Below are 24,000 nucleotides of genomic sequence, written 5' to 3' on the forward strand. Positions count from 1 at the left end.
TTCCGTGTCTAGAAACTCAAGCTGATGTTTCTAACAAACATCAGATTTAAGAAGACGGAGACTCAAGAAAACTTCCACATCAGGAAGACCCACGTTTCCACTATTTTTTCCAAGTGAAATTTGTTAGTCTTTCTACGAGGATTGTATATTAAAGCAGGACACCCCCCGCCCGCCCCCCCCCACACCAAGTTAAGGCTGAATATGGATGGTTTTCTTTCACCGCAAGGAAGGAATCCTCTAGCACTTACTTTCAGGGACGATCTCTTCTATGTTGACTTTTTTTGGGGTGTGTTTGTAGGGAATTGTTACAAGGTAGAGAAGCGAAGAGGGAATAATGCCTTCCAATTGAACCCCAAATCAAACTGTCAGTACCGTCCGTGGGAAAGCCTGCGGGAGAACCAACGCTCTCTCCTTGCACACACTGCCCTGAGGAGAGCCGCGGGTGGAACCTTGAGTCTTCGCTTCCCGCCCGACTGTAGCACACCCGGGCCGCGTTTTGGGGCCATACGGCTGCAGTAGCCTGAGCGCCGCTAGGGGATGCAGTGGCTCAAAGCACCGAGACCGGCCGGGGAGCTTGCAGCCCGCGGGGCCGGCCAATCGCGGCCCCGCCGCAGCCTCGCACACTGATTGGCCCTTTTCCGGCCCCGCCCCGGGCGCCCCGCCCCTTCGCCGGGCTGTCTCTGATCTCCGCTGCCTCCGCCCGAGGCTGCGAGGCCGGACCCAGAGAGTCCCGCGAGCTGCGGGGCCCCGGGGAGGTCGCCGCAGTCCTGCCCGGCGGCCGGGGTGGGGGCCGCAGGAGGGGGCTAGGGAAAAACGCCGGGAGCGGGAGTAAACAGGGCTCTGGACGGGAAGGAGGGAGCATGTTGGGTAACCGGAGCAAAGACCCGAGTGCTTGGGGAGCCAGAGATTCTCGCCTCCCCCCTTTTTCATCCATCACTATTGTCACTCTAGTCAAAAGCACGCATTGATTACGAATATTAGGTCTGGAAGGGACAGCTGCAACAGCTGAGACATTCTTGCCAGAGGCTTGTGAACGCCAGAAGCTGGGAGAATGTTGACCACGACCACCAAAAAGTTACCACCTACATTTCAATCAAAGTCACATTTCCACCCCCCCTCCCCCACCCCCCCCAGTTCCTCAATTTCTTAGGCAATTCTCAAAAGACGCATATCTCCATGTACTCTGACATTACATTTTTTTCCCCTGATCACTTTTACTTGCAGAGACCCCACATCAATAAACGACCCAATACCTTGGAATGAATGTAAAAAAAAGTTTGCTCATTTAAAAAGTCTGAAAAAGAAGGGCCGTCTGTAGAAATAAACTTCATGAATGGGGCAGATCGGTGTCCCCGGCACGGAATAATCCTTCGAGCCGGAATGAATTGGCAGGAGCCGGAGCCACATTTAAAGGGCCAGAGCGCGTATTCCCTCCTGCCCGCCCCCTCCGCCCCGAACCCCCTGGCGCGCCTCGCCCACCCTCCCCGCGGCCCCTCTCCCCGGGCCGCCCTTCGCGGCGCCCCTTTCCGGTCAGTGGAGGGGCGGGAGGAGAGGTGGGGGTGGGGGGGGTGAGGTCCTGAGCGGGTTTGGGTTGCAGTTTCCTTGTGCTGGGATCCTGTCCCCTCCTCGCCAGCGCCAGGCTCCTCCCCCGGCGGCGCGGATGACACTAGAACCTCCTTAAGTTCCGTCGCGCCACAGCTGTCTGCGAACACTGAGCTGCCTGGCGCCGTCTTGATACTTTCAGAAAGAATGCATTCCCTGTAAAAAAAAAAAAAAATAGGGAGAGAGAGAGGAAAAGAGAGAGAGAGGGACGGCGAGCGCGCGAGGCAGAGCGAGCCACGCAATCTGACCGGGCAGTTTCTGCTCTCCCGGTCGCACGCCTCCTTCTCCTCCTCTCTGCTCCTCGCTACCCAGGTTGGTACTGGCGACTTTTTTTTTTTTTTTTAACCTTTGATTTGTTTTCTCTCTCCATTTGGGAGGACTTTAAAACACTGAAAACTCAACCCTCCTCTTTCGGAGAGTTTCTGGAGGCTAGAAAGTCGGTCCTGGGACCTAGGTCCCTGGAGGGAGGGAGCTGTCGTTCAAGTGGGAACCGCTCAGTCAGTCCCGGGATCCCGGGAGAGCCAGGCAGCTGGGGATGCGCTTGGGAGTTGTCGGGTCCTTCGCCGCCTCCCGGTTTTCCGAGCTCCGGAGGGGGCGTGCGCGAGCGCGCGCGTGTTAGCGTGTCCCGGGGGCGCGGGCGCGGGGCAGAACGGCTCGGGGGGAGGAGGTGCCACTTCATAAACTCAGGTGCCTAAGTACTTAGGATCTCATCCAGGTCTCCCCTTCTCTCCTTTGCAGGTGGCCCAGGAAAGACTCAGTCTTGGAGCCGCCGAGGAGCCCCCGGTGCACAGGAGCCTCACTTGCAGAATTTTAGCTAGTCCTCGCCCCCTTTTTACAATTTGGTCCTTTTTTGTCCTCCCGTACCTAAATTTGGGAATTTACTTTTTTCCTTCCTCTTCTTCTCTTTGCTAAACTACCCCGCAAAGATTTATTTTTAAAAAAATTTCACTTGCTCACCTTTCCTTCCCAGCTTTCCCATTCCCCTACTGAAAACAAATCCTTAAACGACCCCCGCTCCTCCGACGGCAGGAGCACCTGCGGAGCCTCTGAGCCCCCGACCGCCCTCTCTCTCCGCGCGCGGGTTCCGGGCCCGGCGAGAGGGCGCGAGCGCAGCCGGGGCCATGGAGGTGACGGCGGACCAGCCGCGCTGGGTGAGCCATCACCACCCCGCGGTCCTCAACGGGCAGCACCCGGACACTCACCACCCGGGCCTCGGCCACTCCTACATGGATCCGGCGCAATACCCTCTGCCCGAGGAGGTGGATGTACTTTTTAACATCGACGGTCAAGGCAACCACGTCCCGTCCTACTACGGAAACTCAGTGAGGGCCACCGTGCAGAGGTACCCTCCGACCCACCACGGTGAGTGCGCCCCGGGTGCGAGGACCGCCCCCCCACCCCCGACCGGCTGTCCCAGCTCCCGGGTCGGGGAGGCAGGGAGGGACCAGGGGGTGGGGAGAGCCGGCCAAAGCCCCCGCAAGTGCCGCTGCTGCTCCATTTAAAAAACTGGGGCCCGGAAATGGGCGAGGAAGGCGTCTTGATCGTCGCTAGAGTCTGTTTTTCAAAACAGTCGCAGCAGGCGCCTTTGCGCGGCTGCGGCCCGGGGCCTGGCGCTCACCTGGCGGGCGCCGCGCGGCAGCCCTCTCTCCCCGCGCGGCCGCGGCTTCGGGGGCCTCGGAGGTCAGTGGCGCGGGGAGAGCCGAACCTCCGCCTCCGCCGGTCAAGGCCCCCCAGGCCCAGCATCCGGCGCGGCCCAACCTTGGCTGGGGCTTGGTTCTTTCTAGGGGCTTCGCTCCCCCCATTTATCCCGTGGTTCTCTCTCGGGGGCTTCTGCCAACGTGCCTCGGTGTGTTTCTCCAGCACATTTCCAGAAGGGCCCAAGGAATGTATTTATTCCCCTCGCTGTGTTTCGGCCTTTCCCTAAAACTAGTGCATTTGGTTTTTAGGCATATCTCCTAACTCTAGGCTCCGAGGAAGGGAAGTCTGGTGCTTGACCAGGTTTTGGTGGAAAGACTACCATTTTAAGTTTGAGACATTTAGGGTTTCCTAGGTTCCCGCCTGCACAGAATTTTCCTGCGTCTATGCTTTTTGGTTGCCTCCTTGCCTGCGCGGGCAACTCTTGCGTTTCTCTCTTCTGCCTGCAATTGACCCATAGGGTCCCACAGAAGATTTAGGATCCATCAGGGTTTCCTTCTATGAATGCGATTCCAGTATTTTCTTTTTCTTTCTCTTTTCATCTTGAGAAGTTCAGGAGACTTCTGAAATGGTAAAGAGAAACCCAGCCCTATGTAGTTGAGGGGAAAGCTCTCAAACCTTCCATCTGTAAGCGGGTTCCCAGAGGAAAAGTAGGAGCAACATTTTAGGTGAAGGAACTGTGAGTTGCTCTCCTGGAGATCTGCCCTGGTTCCCCTGCTTAGATCGCAGGGTTGGGGCTGATGACAGAGCCCCTGCGGGAGCCGGCGTTCTCACCCTGCTGTCACCAGGTTTTAAACAATTGTTTCTGCAGAGGGGGTGCTCTTTGCCCTCATTCTGTGCAGATCAGCAGTTAAATGGAAATGAGGTAAATGCAGCCTTAATATTATTTACTATACGACTTCCTGCATAATGTGAAGCGTGACCCTCTGTGTTCAGAGAACTCTCCTTCCCCCTCGTCTCCCCTCCCCTTCCTCTCTCTGAAGATTTTAGTTTCAGTATTGTTCTTAATGGTTAAATAGAATGTCAAACGCTGAGACAGGTACTGGATTAAAAGATCAATAAGTGTGTAGATTTGCACTTGCAGTTTAGACTTACCCCTTACAGAGAGTCTTTTGGTCTGAGTTAGGGCTGCCTTATGGCTCTGTATTTTAAAGGAGGGCTCAGTTTACTGCGTGTGAGCGAAATAGACACAATACTGGAAATTTTGTGTCTCTGGGGCTCAGGTGAAAATTCATAATATTACGCTGGTGGAATCACAGTCCTGGGGTTGAGATGGGCCTGTTTTATTTTTTTCAGTAGGATTTGGGAGGGTGACAAAGGCAGACAAAAGTGCCGTATCAGGGTCTAGCCTTGGAAACTTTCTCCAAAAGCCTGAGCAATTAATTTTCCTGCAAATCTTATTTCAGGCCTGGTCATTTATAACCCAGCAGTGAAGTAGGGGTACATGGAAGTCACCCTAAAATGGCCCTTCCCCTCTCTTCCAAGCCCTATCCTTCCTGCTCTGGGCCTGGGCAGCAGGGTCCGTGAGTTCTCCCGGTTTTGAGCGGTCCTGCAGCCGGGCTCACCCCTTTAGGCCTCATCCTTCACAGCCTACCCTCTTATCTGGCTGCCTGGGATTAGGTCTGGGCTGGGGGCCGCTGGGTCATTGAAGGAAACCAATAAATCAAGTCAGGTTCCAGAGAGGGACCTTGAGGCTGTGATTTAGAAAGTGTATCTGGAGAGGCCAAGAAAGCCAGGGCCCCTTCTTGCTCCATCGCAGCAGGTCTCGAGGGTCAGACTCAGGCCCTTGATTCCCTGGATCTGGTGGGACCTTGGTGTGGGAGACGGGTGAAGGGGGTGTGCTGGCCCAGGTACTCCTGGGGCCAGTCTGTGTTGAGGTTGTCCTGCTGCCGGGAAGGTGGGGGTGGAGGGCGCGAAGAACGCCCCGGTGCCTTTGGGGGCTGCTCTCACCTGCCTGTGTCTCTCTCTGGCCCCTTCCTTCCCCTACAGGGAGCCAGGTCTGCCGGCCACCTCTATTGCATGGATCCCTGCCCTGGCTGGATGGTGGCAAGGCCCTGGGCAGCCATCACACCGCTTCGCCCTGGAACCTCAGCCCCTTCTCCAAGACGTCCATCCACCACGGCTCCCCTGGGCCCCTGTCGGTCTACCCGCCGGCCTCATCCTCCTCCCTGTCGGCGGGGCACTCCAGCCCACACCTCTTCACCTTCCCGCCCACCCCGCCGAAGGACGTCTCCCCAGACCCATCCCTGTCCACCCCGGGCTCGGCAGGCTCCGGCCGCCAGGATGAGAAGGAGTGCATCAAGTACCAGGTGCCGCTGCCGGACAGCATGAAGCTGGAGTCGGCGCACCCCCGCGGCAGCATGGCCACCTTGGGAGGGGCGGCGGCCTCGGCCCACCACCCCATCACCACCTACCCACCCTACGTCTCCGAGTACAGCTCTGGACTCTTCCCGCCCAGCAGCCTCCTCGGGGGCTCCCCCACCGGCTTCGGATGCAAGTCGAGGCCCAAGGCGAGATCCAGCACAGGTAGGAACCTTCTCTCCCCCAGAAACCCTTCCCCCTTACCCCCTAACTCCCTCCATAATCTGGAATCCCAGGTAGGGAGGAGAGAGCCCCCTTCCCAGTTCTTCCATGGGGAGAGGATGGGGTGTGTCTTGTCTTGGTCCTGTCTTTAGAACAGAGTTCAAGTGGGGTCTGGTTGAAAAGGCCCCCTTAGAGCTGGAGAAGGAAAAAGATAAATAAAAACAAACCCCCATCTCCTGCTTGTCCTGCGGGGGTACTGGTGGGTGCCGGCGATAACCTTTAGTCAGTTTGCAAGCCCAGATAGAAGGGGAGGGAATAAATCTTTGGTGTTTAATGCTAAAACGAAACCTCCTGAAACCCAAACAAAACAGGTCCCTCCTCTGACCCCCCTGGCCTCTGTACTGGCTCTTCCCCTATGCTCAGCTCAGAGGGGGTCAGGCAGTCACCGGAGGACAGCCCTTGACACAGACATGTATAAATAAAGGATGTGTATATTTTTCATCAGGGGCGGGACCCTGGCAAAAGCAGGACACACATTCTCTGTGTGGCAAAGGGGGCTCGAATCCTGACTTCTGGGTAGAGAGGGGAGCTCCGCCCTGGGGAAGCAGTTCAGTGAAAATCAGAAGGGCTTGTTACCCAGAGTATCTTCGGGTACTGGGCTCCCAGTACTAGGCAGGGGCAGGAAGGCATCTGATGACCTACTCCCCGATTGATCTGAAGCCAGAGGGGTTAGGAAGGACGGAAAAAGATTCCCCAGGTGCCTATCTCTGCTTCCTCTGCTCATCTGCTTACAGAAGAGCACCCTGCCCCCTCTAAAATTGATCTGCACGTGTATTCTCTTGGTGTAGAGGTTGGCATGAAAGGAAATGCAAAGCCCACACAAAATATTTTTTTTTTTTTGCTTTAAAAATAAAATAATCCACCACCCATGTCGAAGCGGCTGAATCAGAGTCGGGGGTTCTTTGAGATGCCTTTTCACTGTATTTTTTTTTTCCTTGAGATGGTTTTGGGAAGATTGGCGTGTCTCCTTGGGAAGTATCCATTTCAGGGTGGGTGTCTCTCCTGGTCTGTCCTAACTGGCTATCCCCCCAGCCAGTTTCTCTATAGACTCTGTAGACACTGAAGTGGTGGAAATCGCTTGTCTTTTCTGGATGAGACAACCAGTCTTGAAACAGAGCTTGCAAAACCCGGGTTTAGAAAACTTCCGAGAGAGGGCTCTGGGCGCCCCAGTGACCATGAGATCAGTTTCCAGGGTTTTTTTTCCAGGGTGACATTCACTCCGGCTGCCTGGGCAGGACTGTCTCTATTTAGTTGATATGTTTCAGCTAATCCAATTATTTTCAGACTGCTGCACGCGACAGTTGCATTGTTTATCCCGGGCCAGGAACTTCACTAGAGCCCGGATGCGGTTAGGCTGACAGAAAAACTCAGACCTGCATGTTCAGTACATGAAAGTCGGCCGAGGGAGAGGGAGGCGGCGGGAGGAAGGGAGGACAGGCAGGAAAGCGGGGAGCGGAGGGTCCCCCCAAAGCAGGGAGGGGGAGGTTGTTGATCAAGGCTGGACGGCTGCTGGCAATAAGAGCCAAACTTGTGCAGTTTTGAGGTCAGGGTGGGATTTTTTTTTTTTTTTAAGTTCTCTTTTCTGGTAGGGCTGAAAAGTTGGGGGGAAGATCGTGGTCTCTGAGGCTGGGGTGGTGGTTTGTGTTGGGGGAGGGGAAGGGTGACTTTTCCAAATGCCTTTGGTCCTCTGCCCTCATTTCTGAGTTTGATCCCCACCCCACCCCCATTGTGCGCACCTTTGCCTGTCTTCTCTGTCACTTTCCTGGAGACTCAGGACATTGGGGAGGGGTGGGGGAGAGGGTTGCGGTTTCCCTAAACCAGAACCAGGGGCACCTATATACCTATTTTCTTTTTTTGGGTTGGGGAGAGAGGAGAGGAGCCGATTTAAATTTGGCTTTTGACTTCCTCCTCCTTATTCCTTTCTCACAGTTTGAAAAAAAAAAAAAAAATCCTGGGCGGCACACCTGGACAGTGAGGGAGTTGGGACTTTTGGGAGTGTGGAGCGTGCAGGGGAAGTTTCCAGACTCCTAAGGAGGGTGGAAGGGGTGGGAATTCCTGAGAAGGGGATTCTCTTGGTTTTAGTGGTTGCTTTTTTTTTTTTTTTTTAATTTAACCTCTTCTTCGCAATCGTCTGAAGGAGGAGCCCAGAAAAGAGAGGGCTTTCGCATTTTGGAGAAACGGTTGAGCTGTGGTTTAGAGCACCTATTGCTTTTCTAACGCCCAGGCTGGCGGGCTGGGATGTGTCTTTGCAAACAAGAGACTATAGCCTTTTTTCTTCAGCAGGGGAGGGGGGACCGATTCTTAGCCCCCCCCCACCCCGGCTCCCCTCCATCGTGGGGCATTCAACTCCCCCCTTTTTCCTCTGCAATTTCCGTACCCCTTTCCTTCTAACTCCAGGCTCAGGCTTACAGTCCGAGGCAGAGGGGTGTCTGAAAATGGCTGTTGAATGCTAAGAGACCTGCGGTTGTCACCTTAGCGCGAGGTGTCTGTCTGAGCAGCTCACACCAGGCAGTGAGCGAGGAGAGAGAGAGCAGGAGACAGTCAGGGCCTCCCTAAGGAAAACTGGTTGTTTGTTGAGGTCACAGATTAGAGGCAACAAGGAGAGAAGGAAAAAAAAAATTAGAAAAAGCCAACGCGAGGCAATCTCGAACTTGCCGAGTGAATCAAGACAGAAAATTGTTCTAGTGTGCAGAGCCTCGCTGGAGAGGCAACCGTTGCTGGCTTTCAAAGTCCCTCAGAAAAGGAAGCTGTCATCCTCCCCGCCGCCTGACAAAGGAAAGGAAATCAGACTGATGGTGTCAGGCGGGGACATCCCCGGCCCAGGTGGCCCAGGTGCCGGGGAGCGGGAGCGGGGCAGTCCTACCCGAGCTGCTAGTGATGGAGGAGGCTTGGGGTCCAGGAGACACCCCCAAGGTCTGGGGGGTGAAACAGCCTGGCGCCCCGAGGCCCCTGTCTCTGCAGGTGGGGGAGTGGGCGTGGGCTGGGCTGGTGGGCACGGCTGCCCCCCGGAGAGGCCGGGCCCGCCCCACTGGGGGCAGAAGGGCTGGCCACCCACCCACCCGGCTGCGCCTGTGGCCGCTCCTCGCCCACTCGCCCTTCCCTCCTTCCTCTGCGCCTCTGCACCTTCAGTGGCCGCATCCCTCCGGCTTTTGACCCCAGAGCAGAGGCCTCTGCTTGTGACTCAGCCCAGAGCCTGCTGGGTGCCTTACAAGCCCTCCTGGCCCACTTAGGGCCACGCTCGTGTGGATCATTGTGAGGCTTCTTGGAAGGCTCTCTGTAGACCCCAGGTTAAGAACCTTTTTGGAACTGGGAGCAAGGAAAGGGAAATCTCGTAACTCCTTCACATTTCTTTTTTGAGAAAAACGAAGTGGACAAAACTCCTCAGAGTGCCTCCAGTTTGTAAAAGGAGGCAACAGCCACTTTCATTTCCAAAAGTCCGTTTCCTTCCCCAGAGCCCGTTCCTGGAGAAGAGCCCAGGCTCTGGGGGTGTCTATTCTTTGCCACCCCTCATACTGGGTCTGGGGCTTTCCTCAACCTGAGCAGGTCCCGGGCCTTGGGCTGGCCTTGCCCTCCAGGGGAAGTCGGTTCCCTTCCCCACCCCCACCCCGTCTTCCTGGTAGTTTGGGGTCAGCTGATTAATCTTTAAAAACCAACTGTTAGGGGCTCATCTTTCTCCCCCACCATCCTCAAGCCTCCCCCCAGCACCCAGGAGATCCTCTTGTTCTTGAAGGGACCGGCTCCAGTTGGGTCCCTCTGGGTGGGCTGTGAAGCTGGTGTGTCTTCCTCAGGAGAATGAGCCCCCCAGGAGTGGGGCAAGTTCTCCCAGAAAACTTCCTCCTCTTCCTCCCCTTGCAAAAGTTCAGAAGAGCTGGAAGGCAGTTCCTACAATAGCATCTGGAGGGCTTCCCCCTGGGGGCTTCCCCTCTGGGGGCTTCCCCTCCGAAGGTGGGTCCGGTCACTCTCCAGCCCCTAGAGTGAGCGCGGTTCCAACCCGGCCTGGCCGGTTTTTTTGTTGATTTTGTTTGTTTGTTTTTTTGGAAAAAGAGCAACTGCAGGCAGGCCTTGGTTAATGAGCCGACCCGAAGGCCTCCCTTCCCCCTCCCCAAACTGGCCCATCCTCCTGATCCACTCCTCGCCGGTCCCTCTTAATACTTCCCCTGGTTCCGTCTCCCTCCCCCATCTCCAGCTCCCTAGCCATCAAGATGCTTCTGTGTGTCCCTCCAACCCTTCAGACTGGAGTCTCAGGGGCTGGGAACCCGCAGAAAACCTGGGCCTTTTCTAGAGAGTAAGAGAGATGGTGGGGAAGGAGTGGGCCCTACGGGGTCTTCATCTTTTCCTTGCTAGCCAGGAACGTGTACAGTTTTATTGGAAGTAAAACCTAAAGCCCTCGCTGCTAAAAATCAGTCAGCCAATTTATCCATCTGTTCATCTGTTTATTATCTGTTTTCTCGATCTAGCCATTGATGAATCTTTCCTTTGGCCTCATCCTGATTGTCATTATTTAATCAATCTGTATAGACAGACCTGGTGATGAGAATGGATCATCTTTGTTTTCCTCTGAGAGAACGAAAGGGAAAGGAGTGTTTAGCTTTTGCCATTGTCCCGGGCTCAGGAGGGAACTGTTTCAAGTTGAAATTCGCCTTCCTCCTGGGCTCTGCTTCATCTTCCCCATCGAGTGGGGCTGGCCCTGGACGGGTATCTGTTGCTTCTGATTCCTGTGTCACTTCTTGAGCCAGGGAGCTGTGTGTGTGTACATGTGTGTGTGCCTGTGTGTACATGTATTTACGTGTACATGGGGAATGGTGAGGCCATGAGGGGGCTGTACAGTCGTTCTTTTTCAAGGGAGCTGGAGGTGAGAAAGTTCCCTAACAGAGAAAAAGAGAGGGGGGAGAAAAAAGTTGTCTATTTAGCTCTCATTCCCTAATTCTGCTGGCAGCTTTTTCGTGTGTTTTCCTTCCATAAGTGACTTATGTGTGATGTTGTTTTCAGAAGGCCGGGAGTGTGTGAACTGCGGGGCGACATCCACCCCTCTCTGGCGACGAGACGGAACCGGGCATTACCTGTGTAATGCCTGCGGGCTCTACCACAAGATGAATGGACAGAACCGGCCCCTCATCAAGCCCAAGCGAAGGCTGGTGAGTTGTCCCTGGGGCAGCCCTGACCTGACACTCTCCATTTTGTGTCTTTAATTTCCCCTCTTCAGGAAGGAGAGCTTTCTGCAGGAAATTGGCAGGATAGCTCAAAGTCGTGTCAGCTGGCTTGGGGTAGCTTTCCCCTCGTCTTTGTTTTTTCTTTTTTTCAAATTAGACATACAGGAAAGTGTACTCTCTCTCTCACCCCCTCCATGGTTCTTAAGTCACTTCCCACATGTTTAAGGATGCCGGCTTCTGGTTTATCCAATCTTAAAAATAACTTTGCTGATAGAATTATTGCTTTAACGGGACCGGGGTGACTGATTGGAAGTGTGTTGATAGCCACAGTTTCACAGAGAAGATTAGTAGGGGGCGGAGGCTCCCAGGTGCCACCCAGAACTTGTTTCTGGAGTCGTAGAAGGGGTCTCCCAGGAAGTGATGATGGTTTCAGTGCTGCCTTAGCGCCCCAGATGAGATCTCATGTGGCCAGGGCTGTAAGATGAATGGGGCTCATTAACTGCATTGCACAAGCAGCAGCCGGTGGCCTTTGTGGAGTTTTTCTTCTTCCATGGTCTGTAGAATTGAGGAATTGCCACAGGTAAACACAGGGGAAAACTGATTTCTGTCCTGCTCCCTGGTCTCTCCTAGCGTCTAGTCTGATTTTCCCTTTGAACTCCCGCCAGGCCAGTGACCGTTTCCTCTCTCCTCTTCTTTTTTCCCTTTCTTAAACCTCTTGACCCCTAGGAATACTTGAGAAAACCTGGCACAAGCAAGCACATATACGGAAAACTAGCCGGAGAGGTTCGTTTGCAAAGTTGTCTTTGGAACCTCAGGCCAGATTGAATAGCAAGTGTATGTAACAGACAAATAAAAGCAGGCTTGGCAAATGATAACTCTAACCACAGTCAAGAGATCAAAATGCTTTTTGTGGTGATGACATTCACCAGGTGGAGAGGGGAGGAGGGGAATTTCCCCGTGCCGATGAATGGATGAAGTAGCATCCCTCAGATTGTAAGGTGGACCCCTCCAAATCCTCTGCATTCTTTCTGAAGAATTATTTGTTTTCCTCATCAAATTTTAGTGCAAATCAACACCTTTCACATCCTCTTCAGAAGAAGGAAAATCTTTCTAGGGATGGCCATACCCACGTGACTTTAATTTTTGGCCATCCTAGGTCTCCAGGCTTTATTCTTTCTGATCTTTGCCCCCGTCTCCAGCTTTCTCAGCCTTCCACCGACTTGTCCCCATGCTCTTTGGCACTTTTTTTTTTTTTCCTTTCTCTCATGTGCAAAGCTAACTTCCTAGGAAAAAGCTGCCGGATATCTGAGCTCTGGAGATAACTCATAAACAACAACTCAGCTTCCCCAACCTAAACATCAAGATGTTTGAACGTATCAGAACAAGACGTTGTTTAAAAAAAAAAATGACTGGAGGTGTTAGTGCAGAATGAATATGATCACACCACAAAAGAATGTTCTGAATCACTCCAAACCTGGCCTTAGGAAAAAAAGAGAGAAGGGGGGAAAAAACGAAAAGAAAAAAAGGAAAGAAAACTAACAACAAAAACTTTCTTTTTGAAATAAATCATGATATCATGATAATCGGGCTCTTTTTAAAAGGTAAAGAAGAAATAAGAGCAGTAAAGTCTCAGACTCCGTGGTTGTTTGGTTGATGAACAAGAATGCATTTGACATTTTCTCGGGGTTTCTTCTGTCTGGGGTGGATTGCCTAGGAGGGCTAGCCAGACTTGCATTTTATATAGTTTTGTCTTCATTCACCTTTCGTAAGAAATCTCTAGAACTCTGAGTAATAATTGCTTTTAATTGTATTGTTCCTTCGCTGTCACATGTGAAGCTGTCTTTTCTTTCTTACTCATCTCTTCTGGGTGGTTTTATATTTTTAGTTCCATAGAATTCATATGCTCCAGAGAGACACTTGGGGCCCATTCAGGATATATATACATATATTTTTAGCACTTAGATGTATTTGACTTCTGAGTATCTAGAACTTCTTCTTTTGTTTCCTATATTTCCCTGTCTCTCCTTCCCGGCTCTGTCTCTCCAGTTTGCGGTTTCTGCTCTGCACTGAAGACCACTCCACCTCTTGGCAGATGCATATCTAACATCAAATAAACTCAGGCCATGCTCAGGCCACGCCGGAAATAGGAGAAGGGAAGACCCATAGAAATTTTTTTCCTAGTGGTGGAGGATTTTCATAAATCTCTAGCTTGCTTTATTAATATACTTTGTCTTCTTCTAGTGAACCAAACAATGTGACTTTCAGAGCTCCTGTATAAATTCACTGAAAGTCTGAGCTTGCTCAGATTCATGATACCGTCAAGACACTGCAAAGGGCTGTACCACGAGCCTTGTTACTTGGAACTCTTATTTTGTTGGCTGGTGTTTTGTGCTTGAACCGTCCCTTCCCAGTTTTGGGGCTGAGAAATCCAGTGCTTGAGTAGATATTAGTCTGTTATATCCAAGTATTTCTTTTAAAGTGGAGAAAACCAGTGCAGGATGATAATAATCATCGCATGGTAATGTAATTGTCAAAATCCTCAAGCATCAATTTCATAACTTCATTTTCTTCCCAAAAGTATATAAGAACACCAGTTAAGTCTTAAATGATCATGTTTCACAAAGGCAGGTGGACAGAGGCTTGTGGAATGAGAGACAGCGCTCTTGGACTGCAGTGAATTATTTTCCAAATGGACAACTCAAAAGTAGAACCTTCTCTGTTACAAGGGAGAAAGGCTATGTTTCCTTTCTAGTTCCACAGAACACAGAAACTAAGAATTACTGGGGGGAAAAAAAAGCAAAAAAAAAAAAAGTGCCATAGCTCTGGTATTTAAACCTGTAGAAAAGGGGAGCATTTTTGGGACAATTTAGTAGCTTTGAAAGGAAAGGAATCAGCCTGGTTCATTAAGAATTGCCTCCGGGATTTCCATATCTGGCCACTTTGGAGTGTTTGGCTCAACTTCTTGCTGGATAAAATATTGATGGAAAATCTCACCCTGATCCCTGTCATTTTGTTCCATGCTCTCATAACCATGCCAGAATTTTCTTGATCACAGATAAAGAGCAGCTAAATTCTTTCTCTTTCTCTTGCCTTTGATAATGTTTTTGAGTCCGGGACAGAAATAATTTTGCAGTTGAAAATTTCTTTTTATGTCACAGGGAATAGTGAGGAGATGAGAGGGGTTACCAGGGACCCACCTTTATTTTCTTTCAAAAGTTTTTGAGCTTAAGTTTTTTTTTTTTCCAAGTATGGATGCAGGGAATAGTCCCCTGATGCATTTAAGTATGTCAAAAAGTGAAAGAAAAATCTCCCTTTTAAAGGAAATGAAGGCCATGACACAATCAAATAATTAAAATTCAGCTTGGGACTGACATCTGACCTGTGACCATTTGGCTCTGTGAAGAGCGTATAGGAAACTTTCCAGGGAGTCAGATGAATTGAAGGCAGAAGTGGGGCCCGAGTTCCTGGTGGATTGCAGAAGCCCTTGTTCTTCTCAGTTTGTCTCGTTAACTGAAAACTACTTAAAGAGGATGAAGATGGCTGTCACCACGAGTTGACCGAATCTGAAAGCCCGGGCCATGCACATTTAGGATAGCTGCAGATGGGCTGGGTCTGGTTCACTTAGGATGTTCTGGTTTGGTGCTTTCTCTGTGGCCCACCCCGTGTGTGTCAGCCACATATGCACAGACATTCTCTCACACTGTCAGCACCCTGCTTTCCTTATCATCTAGCAGTTCTTTATTTGGGATCGAGAAGGCACTGCTGATGCTTAGGTTTCCTCTTCCTTGGCTGTTAGTCTGTTGTGATGACCAGTATCCTTGTTGAGAGCTGTTTTTCTGGGGAATCGCTCTTCAAAAGGACCTCTTGGAGGCCTGGTAAAGAAAGCCACAGAGAGCCTGGTACCCAAACTTGTCTGGTTAATTCCAAAAATTATTGCAACCCATAAAAATGAAACATCTGGCGGACTTTGTAGGAGGTGGGGTAGCTTGTGATTTAGAGAAGTGGGGTCAGCTTTCTGATCCTCCCAAATTCTTCACCTTGGGGGACAGCAGGCTACCTATTGACCACCGGACCACGGTCTGATCTACTCCTAGGCCAGTGGGTCAGCTGTAATTTTCTTCTTGACGCAGCTTTTGGAGATCTTTATTACTTTCATGTGGGCCACTTGCTAGTCTTGATTTCAGTAAAAAAATTTTTTTTTCAACTTGGTCTCTGTGTTTCTGCAAACCCATTTAACATTTGTTTTGATTTTTATCCTCCCCTGTCTACCCCCTCCCCAGTCGGCAGCAAGAAGGGCAGGTACGTCCTGTGCAAACTGTCAAACCACAACTACGACTCTGTGGAGAAGAAATGCCAATGGAGACCCTGTCTGCAATGCCTGTGGGCTCTACTATAAGCTGCACAATGTAAGTGTCCCAGGGATCCCACCCCCCAAACGGCCTCCTTCGATTGATGCACAGTGCATGGAATTCACCTTCCCTGGTCCCCTTCTCGATTTTTTTAAAAAAATTTTATTGGCATGTAGTTGATATGCAGTGTTGTGTTAGTTTCAGATATTCAGGAAAGTGATTCAGTTATACATATACATGTATCTATTCTTTTTCAGATTCTTTAGCTGTTATAGGTTATTACAGAGTATTGAGCAGAGTACCCTGTGCTCTACAGTAGGTCCTTGTTGATGACCCATTTTGAATCACCCGGTGAGGAGCCTCAGAAAAATCATTGCAATAGGATCCAGTGTGGGAAAGGACTGGGCACAGCGAAGCCTTGTCAAGACTGAAGGGTTTAAAATAGGTCGATCTAACCTCTTAGTTTGTATGGGAAACAGAATGCATGGTGGACCTGGTCTGGGTTTTTAAGGGGAAAAAAAAAATCTTCCCTTTAGAAAACCAAAAAAAGTTGCCAGTCATATTTTGATATTTTCTTACATTTTAAACTTTTTGTAAAAAAAAAAAAAAAGAGAGAGAGAGTGTGCCAGAGAGTGGAAGAGAAAGGTAAATAGGATTGTAATGCACAATGCAGGAGTTCAGGGCGATTCAGTTACTGAGGGGTAGAGAGGCTTGGATAACCTGTGCTGTGAATTTTAAACGGATTCTCTGTATAAAAGATAAGAGATGAAATGGCTGAGATATTTCATTTGCAGAGTTTGTCCTCCCCGGGAGAACTCCTGCAAGGCAGCCAATGGAGGTTATCCTTTCCAGGGAAAAGAATGCCTTTTTCCTTATAGATCATATTAGCAGAATGATAATTGTCAGTCAGTCACGTGAGTTTGGCCGTGTCAGTTTTAATCTTTCAATTTGGGGATCCTCCCATTTTGTAATATCTCTACCTTTAAAAAAAATTCAGCTATTTTTTTTTTTTTTCCCCTCGTACAACTCTGGCTGACAGGCTGTGACCCTTATGAGGCCTGATGTTTATGTTAATACCAGAGAAAGAATTTGTTCTCTGTCTCTGTGTCTGTCTCTCCCTGTCTCTCTCATGTCATCTCTCCGGGTCTGTCTGGTTTTCCTGAAGTCTCTTGGCCAGTCTGACTGGCAGAGTCTGGGAGTGAACTGGGGGCAGGCAGAGGGGTCTGCTCAGAGCCATCCTGGCAGTCAGCGAGTCTTACCCAGAGACACTTGCAAATTGCGGAGGAAGATTTGCTGGTTAGAGTTTTTGAATCACAGGAGAACTTCCCAGGGCAACCTTAGCAATCTAGTCCTTTGGTACCTCTTGGGAATGAGTTGATTCCTGGGGACGCTGTAATACCCCCCTGCCAGCGTGTCATCTCTGCTTGATACTCAGGGCTTGGTGCTAATGGAACGAAGGTCTTACTACAATCCATCATTTCTCTGTCTCTCATCCCTAGACTGTGGGCTGTGTGCATTTATCAGTGATGAAACCCCAGGCCCATTTTCGCTTTGGGGAATTTCCTTGCTCACTGCCATGGAGAAAAGCAGATTTGTGATTAGAATCTGGAAGGTTTGGGGCCATAGAGTTCATATGCTCACTCAATGGTAGTCAACAAAATGATTTTGGGGGTGTGATGTATGGTTTGCAAAGAACTTTCATGGTGTTTGACAACATTTGAGCCTCAGAGAGTCCCGTGATGCGTGATGTAGACAGGGCAGAAATTCTGATTTCGTTTTATTTGAAAAAATGATGACTCAGAGAAACAAGGATGAGGCCGATGAATTAGAAGGGCCCGGATGGATTTCTGACAGACCTAGCGACAGACCTTCCAGGGAGATCAGGAGCTCAGGACTATTGCGACCAGGGAAGAGTGAGCACCTTCTTATTGTAGAACATACCAGAGATCTGTTTGGAGTAATGGATTGTGTGTGTGTATGTACTTCTTTCTGATTTCCACAGAAGTATAGGAATTATGAGAAATGAACCAGCTATAAATTTCTTTGACTGCTCAGCCACAGTGAGATGTGATCTCAGTTGTATCCGATTGAAAAGCCATCTATTTCTGAAAGATATGCTTTTCTCATTAAATCCAAGAGAAGTCAAGGGCTCTTCACTGGTTGCTGCTGTTGCTGCTGCTGCTGCTAAGTCGCTTCAGTCGTGTCCGACTCTGTGCGACCCCATAGACAGCAGCCCACCAGGAGCCCCTGTCCCTGGGATTCTCCAGGCAAGAACACTGGAGTGGGTTGCCATTTCCTTCTTCAATGCATGAAAGTGAAAAGTGAAAGTGAAGTTGCTCAGTTGTGTCCGACTTTTAGCGACCCCCTGGACTGCAGCCCACCAGGCCCCTCCATCCATAGGATTTTCCAGGCAAGAGTACTGGAGTGGGGTGCCATTGCCTTCTCTGCTTCACTGGTTACTCCCACTCTATTCTTTTTCTTTTTAAAATATTTATTCATTTATGTGGCTGCGTTGGGTCTTAGTTGCATCGTGGGAGATCTCTCACTGTGGCTCACAGGTTTAGTCGGTTATTTCTACAACCACGGCTCAAACCTGTGTCCCCTGCATTGCAAGGTGGATTCTTAACCCCTGGATGACCATGAAAGTGCCCTCACCCTGTCCTGGATGCCAGTGTCTGAGAGATAGATGTGTGCTCATCCTCCAGAGTGGTTTTTCTGCCTTCTCTGGTTTAGTAAGAATTCACAGAAGGAGGTGGATTTGTTGTGTATTTAACAATAAGAGATACTAATCTATGAACATTCTCATCTTGTTGTGTTTTGTTCTGCCCATCGAGATACCAGGCATGCCCTAAGTTAGTTCCTGTCTCCTTATCTAGGTGTGTAGATAACTACCTATCTCAGTATCAGTGCTGGGACTAGTTATCTGGCTTTGTGTGGCTATCTGTGTAACTAGATATTATATTTAGATACCTGGCCCTGTATATCTAGATATCAGCATGAACAGCATGTGTCTAGGTGATATCTCAGGGGAGATTTGATGTGACAGTAGATTCGTATCGCCTCTGTAGCCTGCATCTTTATCTTGATTATAACTTTGAGGAAGGAACCCTGAGATGTTCTCTGAGCAACAACCTTTCAGGTCCTCTGCCGTCACTCACTTGGCCTTCCTGCACCAGCGGCAGAGCTGGGGTCAGCCCCCACGAGTGGGTCTGCACTCCTGTCCAGGTGATGAGCTCAGCCCCTGCAAGCCATGAGTTTGCTGCTCCCAGAAGTGTTACCAGCAGCCTGGCCCTCTTGACTTCTGGGTACTCACTTCCTTCACTATCCCTTTCTAGCTTTTGGAGCAAACAGGCAGATCTTTGAGTCATGAAATCTTCTCTTCCTCCACCCTTGAAGACCCTGGAGGAAGAAGTGGTTTATTCTCCAAGGAGTCAGGAATGACTAAGACCCTGACCTTCCCTCCTTGAGTCCCTTTGCCCATTTCCCTGGAAATGGGACTGAATGTGTGGTTGGTTTGCTGTGCGGGGCAGGCGGCTGCTGTTGAGGTCAATCTGATTCTGACTCCTCGAGGGGAATTATCTTAGTTTGCTTTGTCAAGTTCCCCCACCCCCACCTTAAGCAAATGTGTATTCAAAACAAAACACATGGGGCTTATCAGGAAGAGAGCGATGCTATGTTGCCCTTAAGACAAAGAGCAGTGATCATGAGAGTAGGTGTTGCCTTGGTCTTTTCCCTCAACTTCATGCTTGGTCTTTTCTTTTTTTCTAAATCTTTCGTTTACCCTGGAATTGTATTTGGTTTTTTTTTGGCCACACGGAGTATGGGATGTTAGCTCCTCGCCCAGGGATCTAACTCTTGCCCCCTGAACTGGAAGCTCAGAATCCTAACCACTGGACTGCCAGGGAAATCCCTCATGCCTAGGCTTTGCTTCTTAGGAGGAGAGTGCTTTCAGGCTAGCACAGGGCTTTGCATCCCCTAAGTGAATATTAAATTCTTGTGGATTGGTTGTTTCGCTGCTCATCTAGTTAGAAGTGAGTCGTCAGGACCAGGTAGAAATTGCAACTTCATCATCACAGTTGCTGTGGCGAGGGCAAGGGGTTACATTTTTGCAAAGACGTGTTATATTAAATTCTGACCCGAGAATATACAAATTTCAGGGGAAGATTTTTTTTCCCTGTGTTTAAAATGACTTAAAAAAAAATTTATGTCTAATTGGAGGATAATTGCTTTACAATGTTGTGTTGGTTTCTGCCAAGTAACACCATGAATCAGCCATAAGTATATATGTATGTCCCCTCCTTCTTGAACTGCCCTCCCACCTTCCAGCCCACCCACCTCTGGGGTGGTCACAGAACACTGACTTGAGCTCCTTGTGTTATGCAGCGACTTCTCACTAGCTGTCTATTTAGGGGGAGATTTTACAGCACCTCTTGTTTCAAAAGGCTGTTAGAAGAGAGGCAAGCAAAAATTACTTTGAAGCAGTCCAGGCTTCTCAAGGCACAGAGACAAAACCCTTAAGATCGATTGCCTAGTGGTGCCAAAGTTCTAACTCAGATTTTGGACCAGTAGACCAGATATATTTCCCTCTTGAAAATCCCTCCCTTGTCTCTCCTCTCCTGAAATCATGTAAGGTAATTCTAGGAAGGAGACAAGTTATAAGATTTTAGTGAAGCAGACAAATACAGCCATCTTGCGGGGCTCAAGAATATGGTCCTTGGGGACAGAAAGTTCCCTGAGACCAACTTTCTCCCCAATGATTGGTGCAAATGAACAAAACGAATAAGCCCTGCTTGGAACACCTTACCTGGGGCTTCTTGGTTTCTGAAATTGATAGAGGCTGAGACCCCCATTGCAGAACTCTCACTTGCAGAACTCTGGGTCTCTGGGAAGGAGTCGGGGGGTTTGGGGAGGAAGGGGCCCCCTGAAAGCAGATCCCTGATCTGGTGTGGTCAGAGGAACCTGTGCCTGGGTGCGGAAGTCTGCCCCTTCTCAGAGCCAGCCAAAACAAGTAAAAAAAAAAAAAATTGATCTCTGTTTAGATTAACAGACCCCTGACTATGAAGAAGGAAGGGATCCAGACCAGAAACCGAAAAATGTCTAGCAAGTCCAAAAAGTGCAAAAAGGTGCATGACGCGCTGGAGGACTTCCCCAAGAGCAGCTCGTTCAACCCTGCCGCCCTCTCCAGACACATGTCTTCGCTCAGCCACATCTCGCCCTTCAGCCACTCCAGCCACATGCTGACCACGCCCACGCCGATGCACCCGCCGTCCAGCCTCTCCTTCGGACCTCACCACCCTTCCAGTATGGTCACTGCCATGGGCTAGGGTCCCTGCCCGACCGACGCTCACAGGGCTCCAGGCGAGAGTCCCTCCGGCCCCCTTCTACGTGCATTTTCGCAGGAGCAGTATCATGAAACCGAAACCCGACGGATCTGTGTGTTTTTGCAGGCATCAAGCAACCTGATGTTGTGGCCACTCGGACAATGCAGCCTACCATGGTGTCTGTGTTCTCACTCCCCGAATCTGGACCCCATTTGTGAATAAGCCATTCAGACTCACATTCCCTATTGAACAGGGTCTCTCTAGTGCTGTGAAAATTAAAAAAAAAGTCACCGAACATTGCATATAACTTATATTGTAAGAAATACTGTACATTGAAAGAAGAAGACTTGATTGCCTCTCAGTCGCTGTCAGGAAGGCATGGAGGACGCCATGCCTTTTAAGGACGATGGGGGGAAATAGAGTGGAGATTAAGAAGAAACTAGGTCTGAGATCCAAATGGACAAACTGCCAGTTTTGTTTCCTTTTCCTGGTTACAGTCATTTGATGCATTAAAAGAAAAAAAAAAGGAAAAAAAAAAAAAGAGAAAATCTGTAGGCAAATCATTCGTTCAAAGCTGTGGGCCTCTGCGTAGGAAATTCTATTACTCTGGGCAACGTGTTCCACTCTCAGGTTGCCCTGGAGGGTTCAGCTAGACTTTCCTGGGCCTTCATGCTTTGTGAACATGTCCCTGTAATTGTTGTTTGTATGTATAATTCAAAGCACCAAAATAAGAAAAGTTGTAGATTTATTTCATCATATTATACAGACTGAATTGTTGTATAAATTTATTTCTTGCTAGTGTTAAGTTCTGCTTTTTTTGTTTTGTTTGGTTTTGTTTCTATTTTAATATTTTCTTTCTCTCTCCATTTTTGGTTGAAAAAACTAGGTGACGTTCAGTTGACCTAAGGTGGTTGTGCTCCACAGGGCTGATTTTTTTTTTTTTTCCATTTCTTGATGATATTTATTAAATAGCTTCTAAGGGTACAAGAGCATATGTCCTTTGTCACTTCTCCCGCAGCCTGTGCTATGAGGGTAGCAGTGTATGAGCTACCCGCGTGCATGTCAGCGGCTCAGGCCTGCCAGCCCTGGGTCCTGAGAGCAGCCTGGCTGAATGTTAGCGCCTGTTGTGTTCTGTGTAAGTGATCACTGCCTTTCATGCAGTCTGTTGGAATAATAATATAAAGAGATAATAAAGTTAAAATATTTAAGAAACAACCAAATAACATCGTATTAAGAGTGGTGGCCAAGCTCTTCTAGAACCTGGTAGCTCTAGCTAATCGAAGCAAAAGGAGTTTAGACAAAATAACAAAGCCCAGTCGTGTTCAGTTACGCCCTGGGATAAATGCAAACCCCAGACAGGAACATCACGTGTTGGGGAAACTGGGCATCTTTGGAGCTCGCGATGCAGCCCAGAGGAAGGCATCCCCGGGGCTGGAGGAAGTTCTGTGGTCCGCTCTGAGTTGCTCTTCCCTCCTCCTGGTCTGGCCTTGAGGAGATCTTCTCGCCAGAGAAAGGAGAGGATTTTCTTGTTGAGATTCTCAGGCGGGTGGGTTGCAGCTGAGATTCCTCATGGTTCTCTGCAAGATGGAAAGAAGCTGGGCTGGATCTTGAGTTTATGTCTGTTTTGCTTTTCTGCTGTTGAATCACACCACAGTGAAGGGTGGATTGGAATGTTTGCGAAACATGGAATAACCGTTTTGTAACTTACGCTGTATAGTTTCCTTTGACTCTGTTGACAGAATGTGTAACCCTGGCACACATTTGAAAAATCTCTGTTAATTGCCTCTCTGCTTTCTTAGCAAATATTTCAAAGCTAAAGCTCAATGTTGAAATAAAGAAGTAGAGAATTACTGACATGCACGTGAGGATCTGCCTGGCTCCTAATTCGGACGTGGTTTCTGGTGACTCCTGAAGCACCCAAGGCCACGGGCCGTGGCCGTCTGTTGCCATCGTAAACTTGGGAGCAGTTGTTGCTGGAGAGTTCCAGTGTCTCAGGGTTTGCCACTTTTCCCCTCAGTACAGATTTGAGCTGATGCCCTTTCACCTTAAGAACAGGGAGTTCAAATTCTTGACATTCTTGGGGGTGGGAGAAGGGCAGGCGGGAGTGGGGGGCACACAGAAAATTCCCAAACTGAATAATCAGGTTACATTTTGTCTTAGGTGCTGTAGCCATAAAGACACATTGGATCCTATTCCTTCTTCAGAGAAACGTCATTTTATCATTCAATACCTGGATTTAACATTCTAAGATATTTCTGGACGATGATGCAGAAGATTTAAAAAAACTATATATTCTCCAGGTTCTTGATCAGAATGTTATCATACGTTTTCATAGGTTTCAATCATTTTGTTCTTTCTTTTCTTTTTTTTCCCTTCACTTAAAAAAGACACACTTGAACAGGGACCCTGAGAGGGGGTTTCCTCTAGAAAAACAGAACAAGATTGTAGATCTAAAATGCTGCTCAAATATTCTTGAGTAAATTGTGCTCCTAATTAATTTTCTGTCTGTTTCTCCCTCTCTTTTGAAATAGTGTTTAGCTCCTCCATGGGAATATATGGGCACGTTTGGATTATTTCTTGAAAACATTTTCAGAGCCAACACAATACAAAAACGACAAACTGCATAGTTATTGAAAGATTTTGCTATGTATGAACTCTTCAAACACTGGATGTTCATGATGTAAACATTATGAATGGAAGTACTTCTTTCATTGATTCAGCAAATACCTATTGAAGGTCTAGGTTGAACTCCATTTAGGAGCTATTTAAAAAAAAAAAAAGCAGTGTAGGAAATAGGGAAACCAAGGCTCCAGTGTCTTAGTCTTATGACATTACAGGTTATTCCCCTTTGAAAGGAACGACCTGGGCGGTGGTGAGGTTCCTGGTTGGGCCTCTGTGTTGGTCGCCAGGCAGGTAGAAGGTGTGACGCAGTGGGGACACCCAGAGTCTGCCTTCTGAGAGCAGTGTCTGTTTTCTAAACCTTTGAAATTAGAATTATTTTTAGTTTAAAAATATTTTTAAAGCTGACTCCTCATCAGGGGACATCATTTTAGGATTTCTTAAGTCTAGAATCAGTTTGAAAGCAGCCAATTCTCCCCAGGTAGAAATGGACCTCAGACCCAAATTCAGGAAAACACCTGTTCATTAAATTGAAACTCAGAAACACCGGTGCCACCCATTCCCAGCTGTGATATCTTCCTCACCGTGGTGAACTGTCCCATTTACCTTCCAAAGATTTAGAAGCATCATGACTCCATATTCTCCTGCATTCCATCCTCTGTCCTCCAGCCCGAATCCATC

The 24,000-nt window shown here is 49.1% G+C and overlaps 1 protein-coding gene across 5 annotated transcripts; it reads left to right on the forward strand.

Moving 5' to 3' along the window:
- Nucleotides 1-1,706: 1,706 nt before the first annotated feature.
- GATA3 (GATA binding protein 3) lies at nucleotides 1,707-22,560 on the forward strand. 5 transcript variants are annotated; one of them, XM_081557240.1, is made up of 6 exons: nucleotides 1,707-1,914; nucleotides 2,341-2,964; nucleotides 5,287-5,823; nucleotides 10,870-11,015; nucleotides 15,311-15,436; nucleotides 20,419-22,560. In XM_081557240.1, the coding sequence occupies exons 2-6, from the start codon at nucleotides 2,724-2,726 to the stop codon at nucleotides 20,701-20,703; spliced, it is 1,335 nt and encodes a 444-aa protein (XP_081413366.1). In that variant the 5' UTR covers nucleotides 1,707-1,914; nucleotides 2,341-2,723; the 3' UTR covers nucleotides 20,704-22,560. The 5 variants fall into 5 exon arrangements, with proteins under 5 accessions (XP_081413366.1, XP_081413369.1, XP_081413368.1 ...); XM_081557243.1 differs by having other exon boundaries at nucleotides 20,427-22,560; XM_081557242.1 differs by having other exon boundaries at nucleotides 10,873-11,015.
- The last annotated feature ends 1,440 nt before the right edge of the window (nucleotides 22,561-24,000 follow it).

The sequence above is a fragment of the Giraffa tippelskirchi genome, chromosome 13 (assembly GCF_054371585.1).
Source record: "Giraffa tippelskirchi isolate mGirTip1 chromosome 13, T2T-mGirTip1v1.2.pri, whole genome shotgun sequence".
NCBI classification, from domain to species: domain Eukaryota; kingdom Metazoa; phylum Chordata; class Mammalia; order Artiodactyla; family Giraffidae; genus Giraffa; species Giraffa tippelskirchi.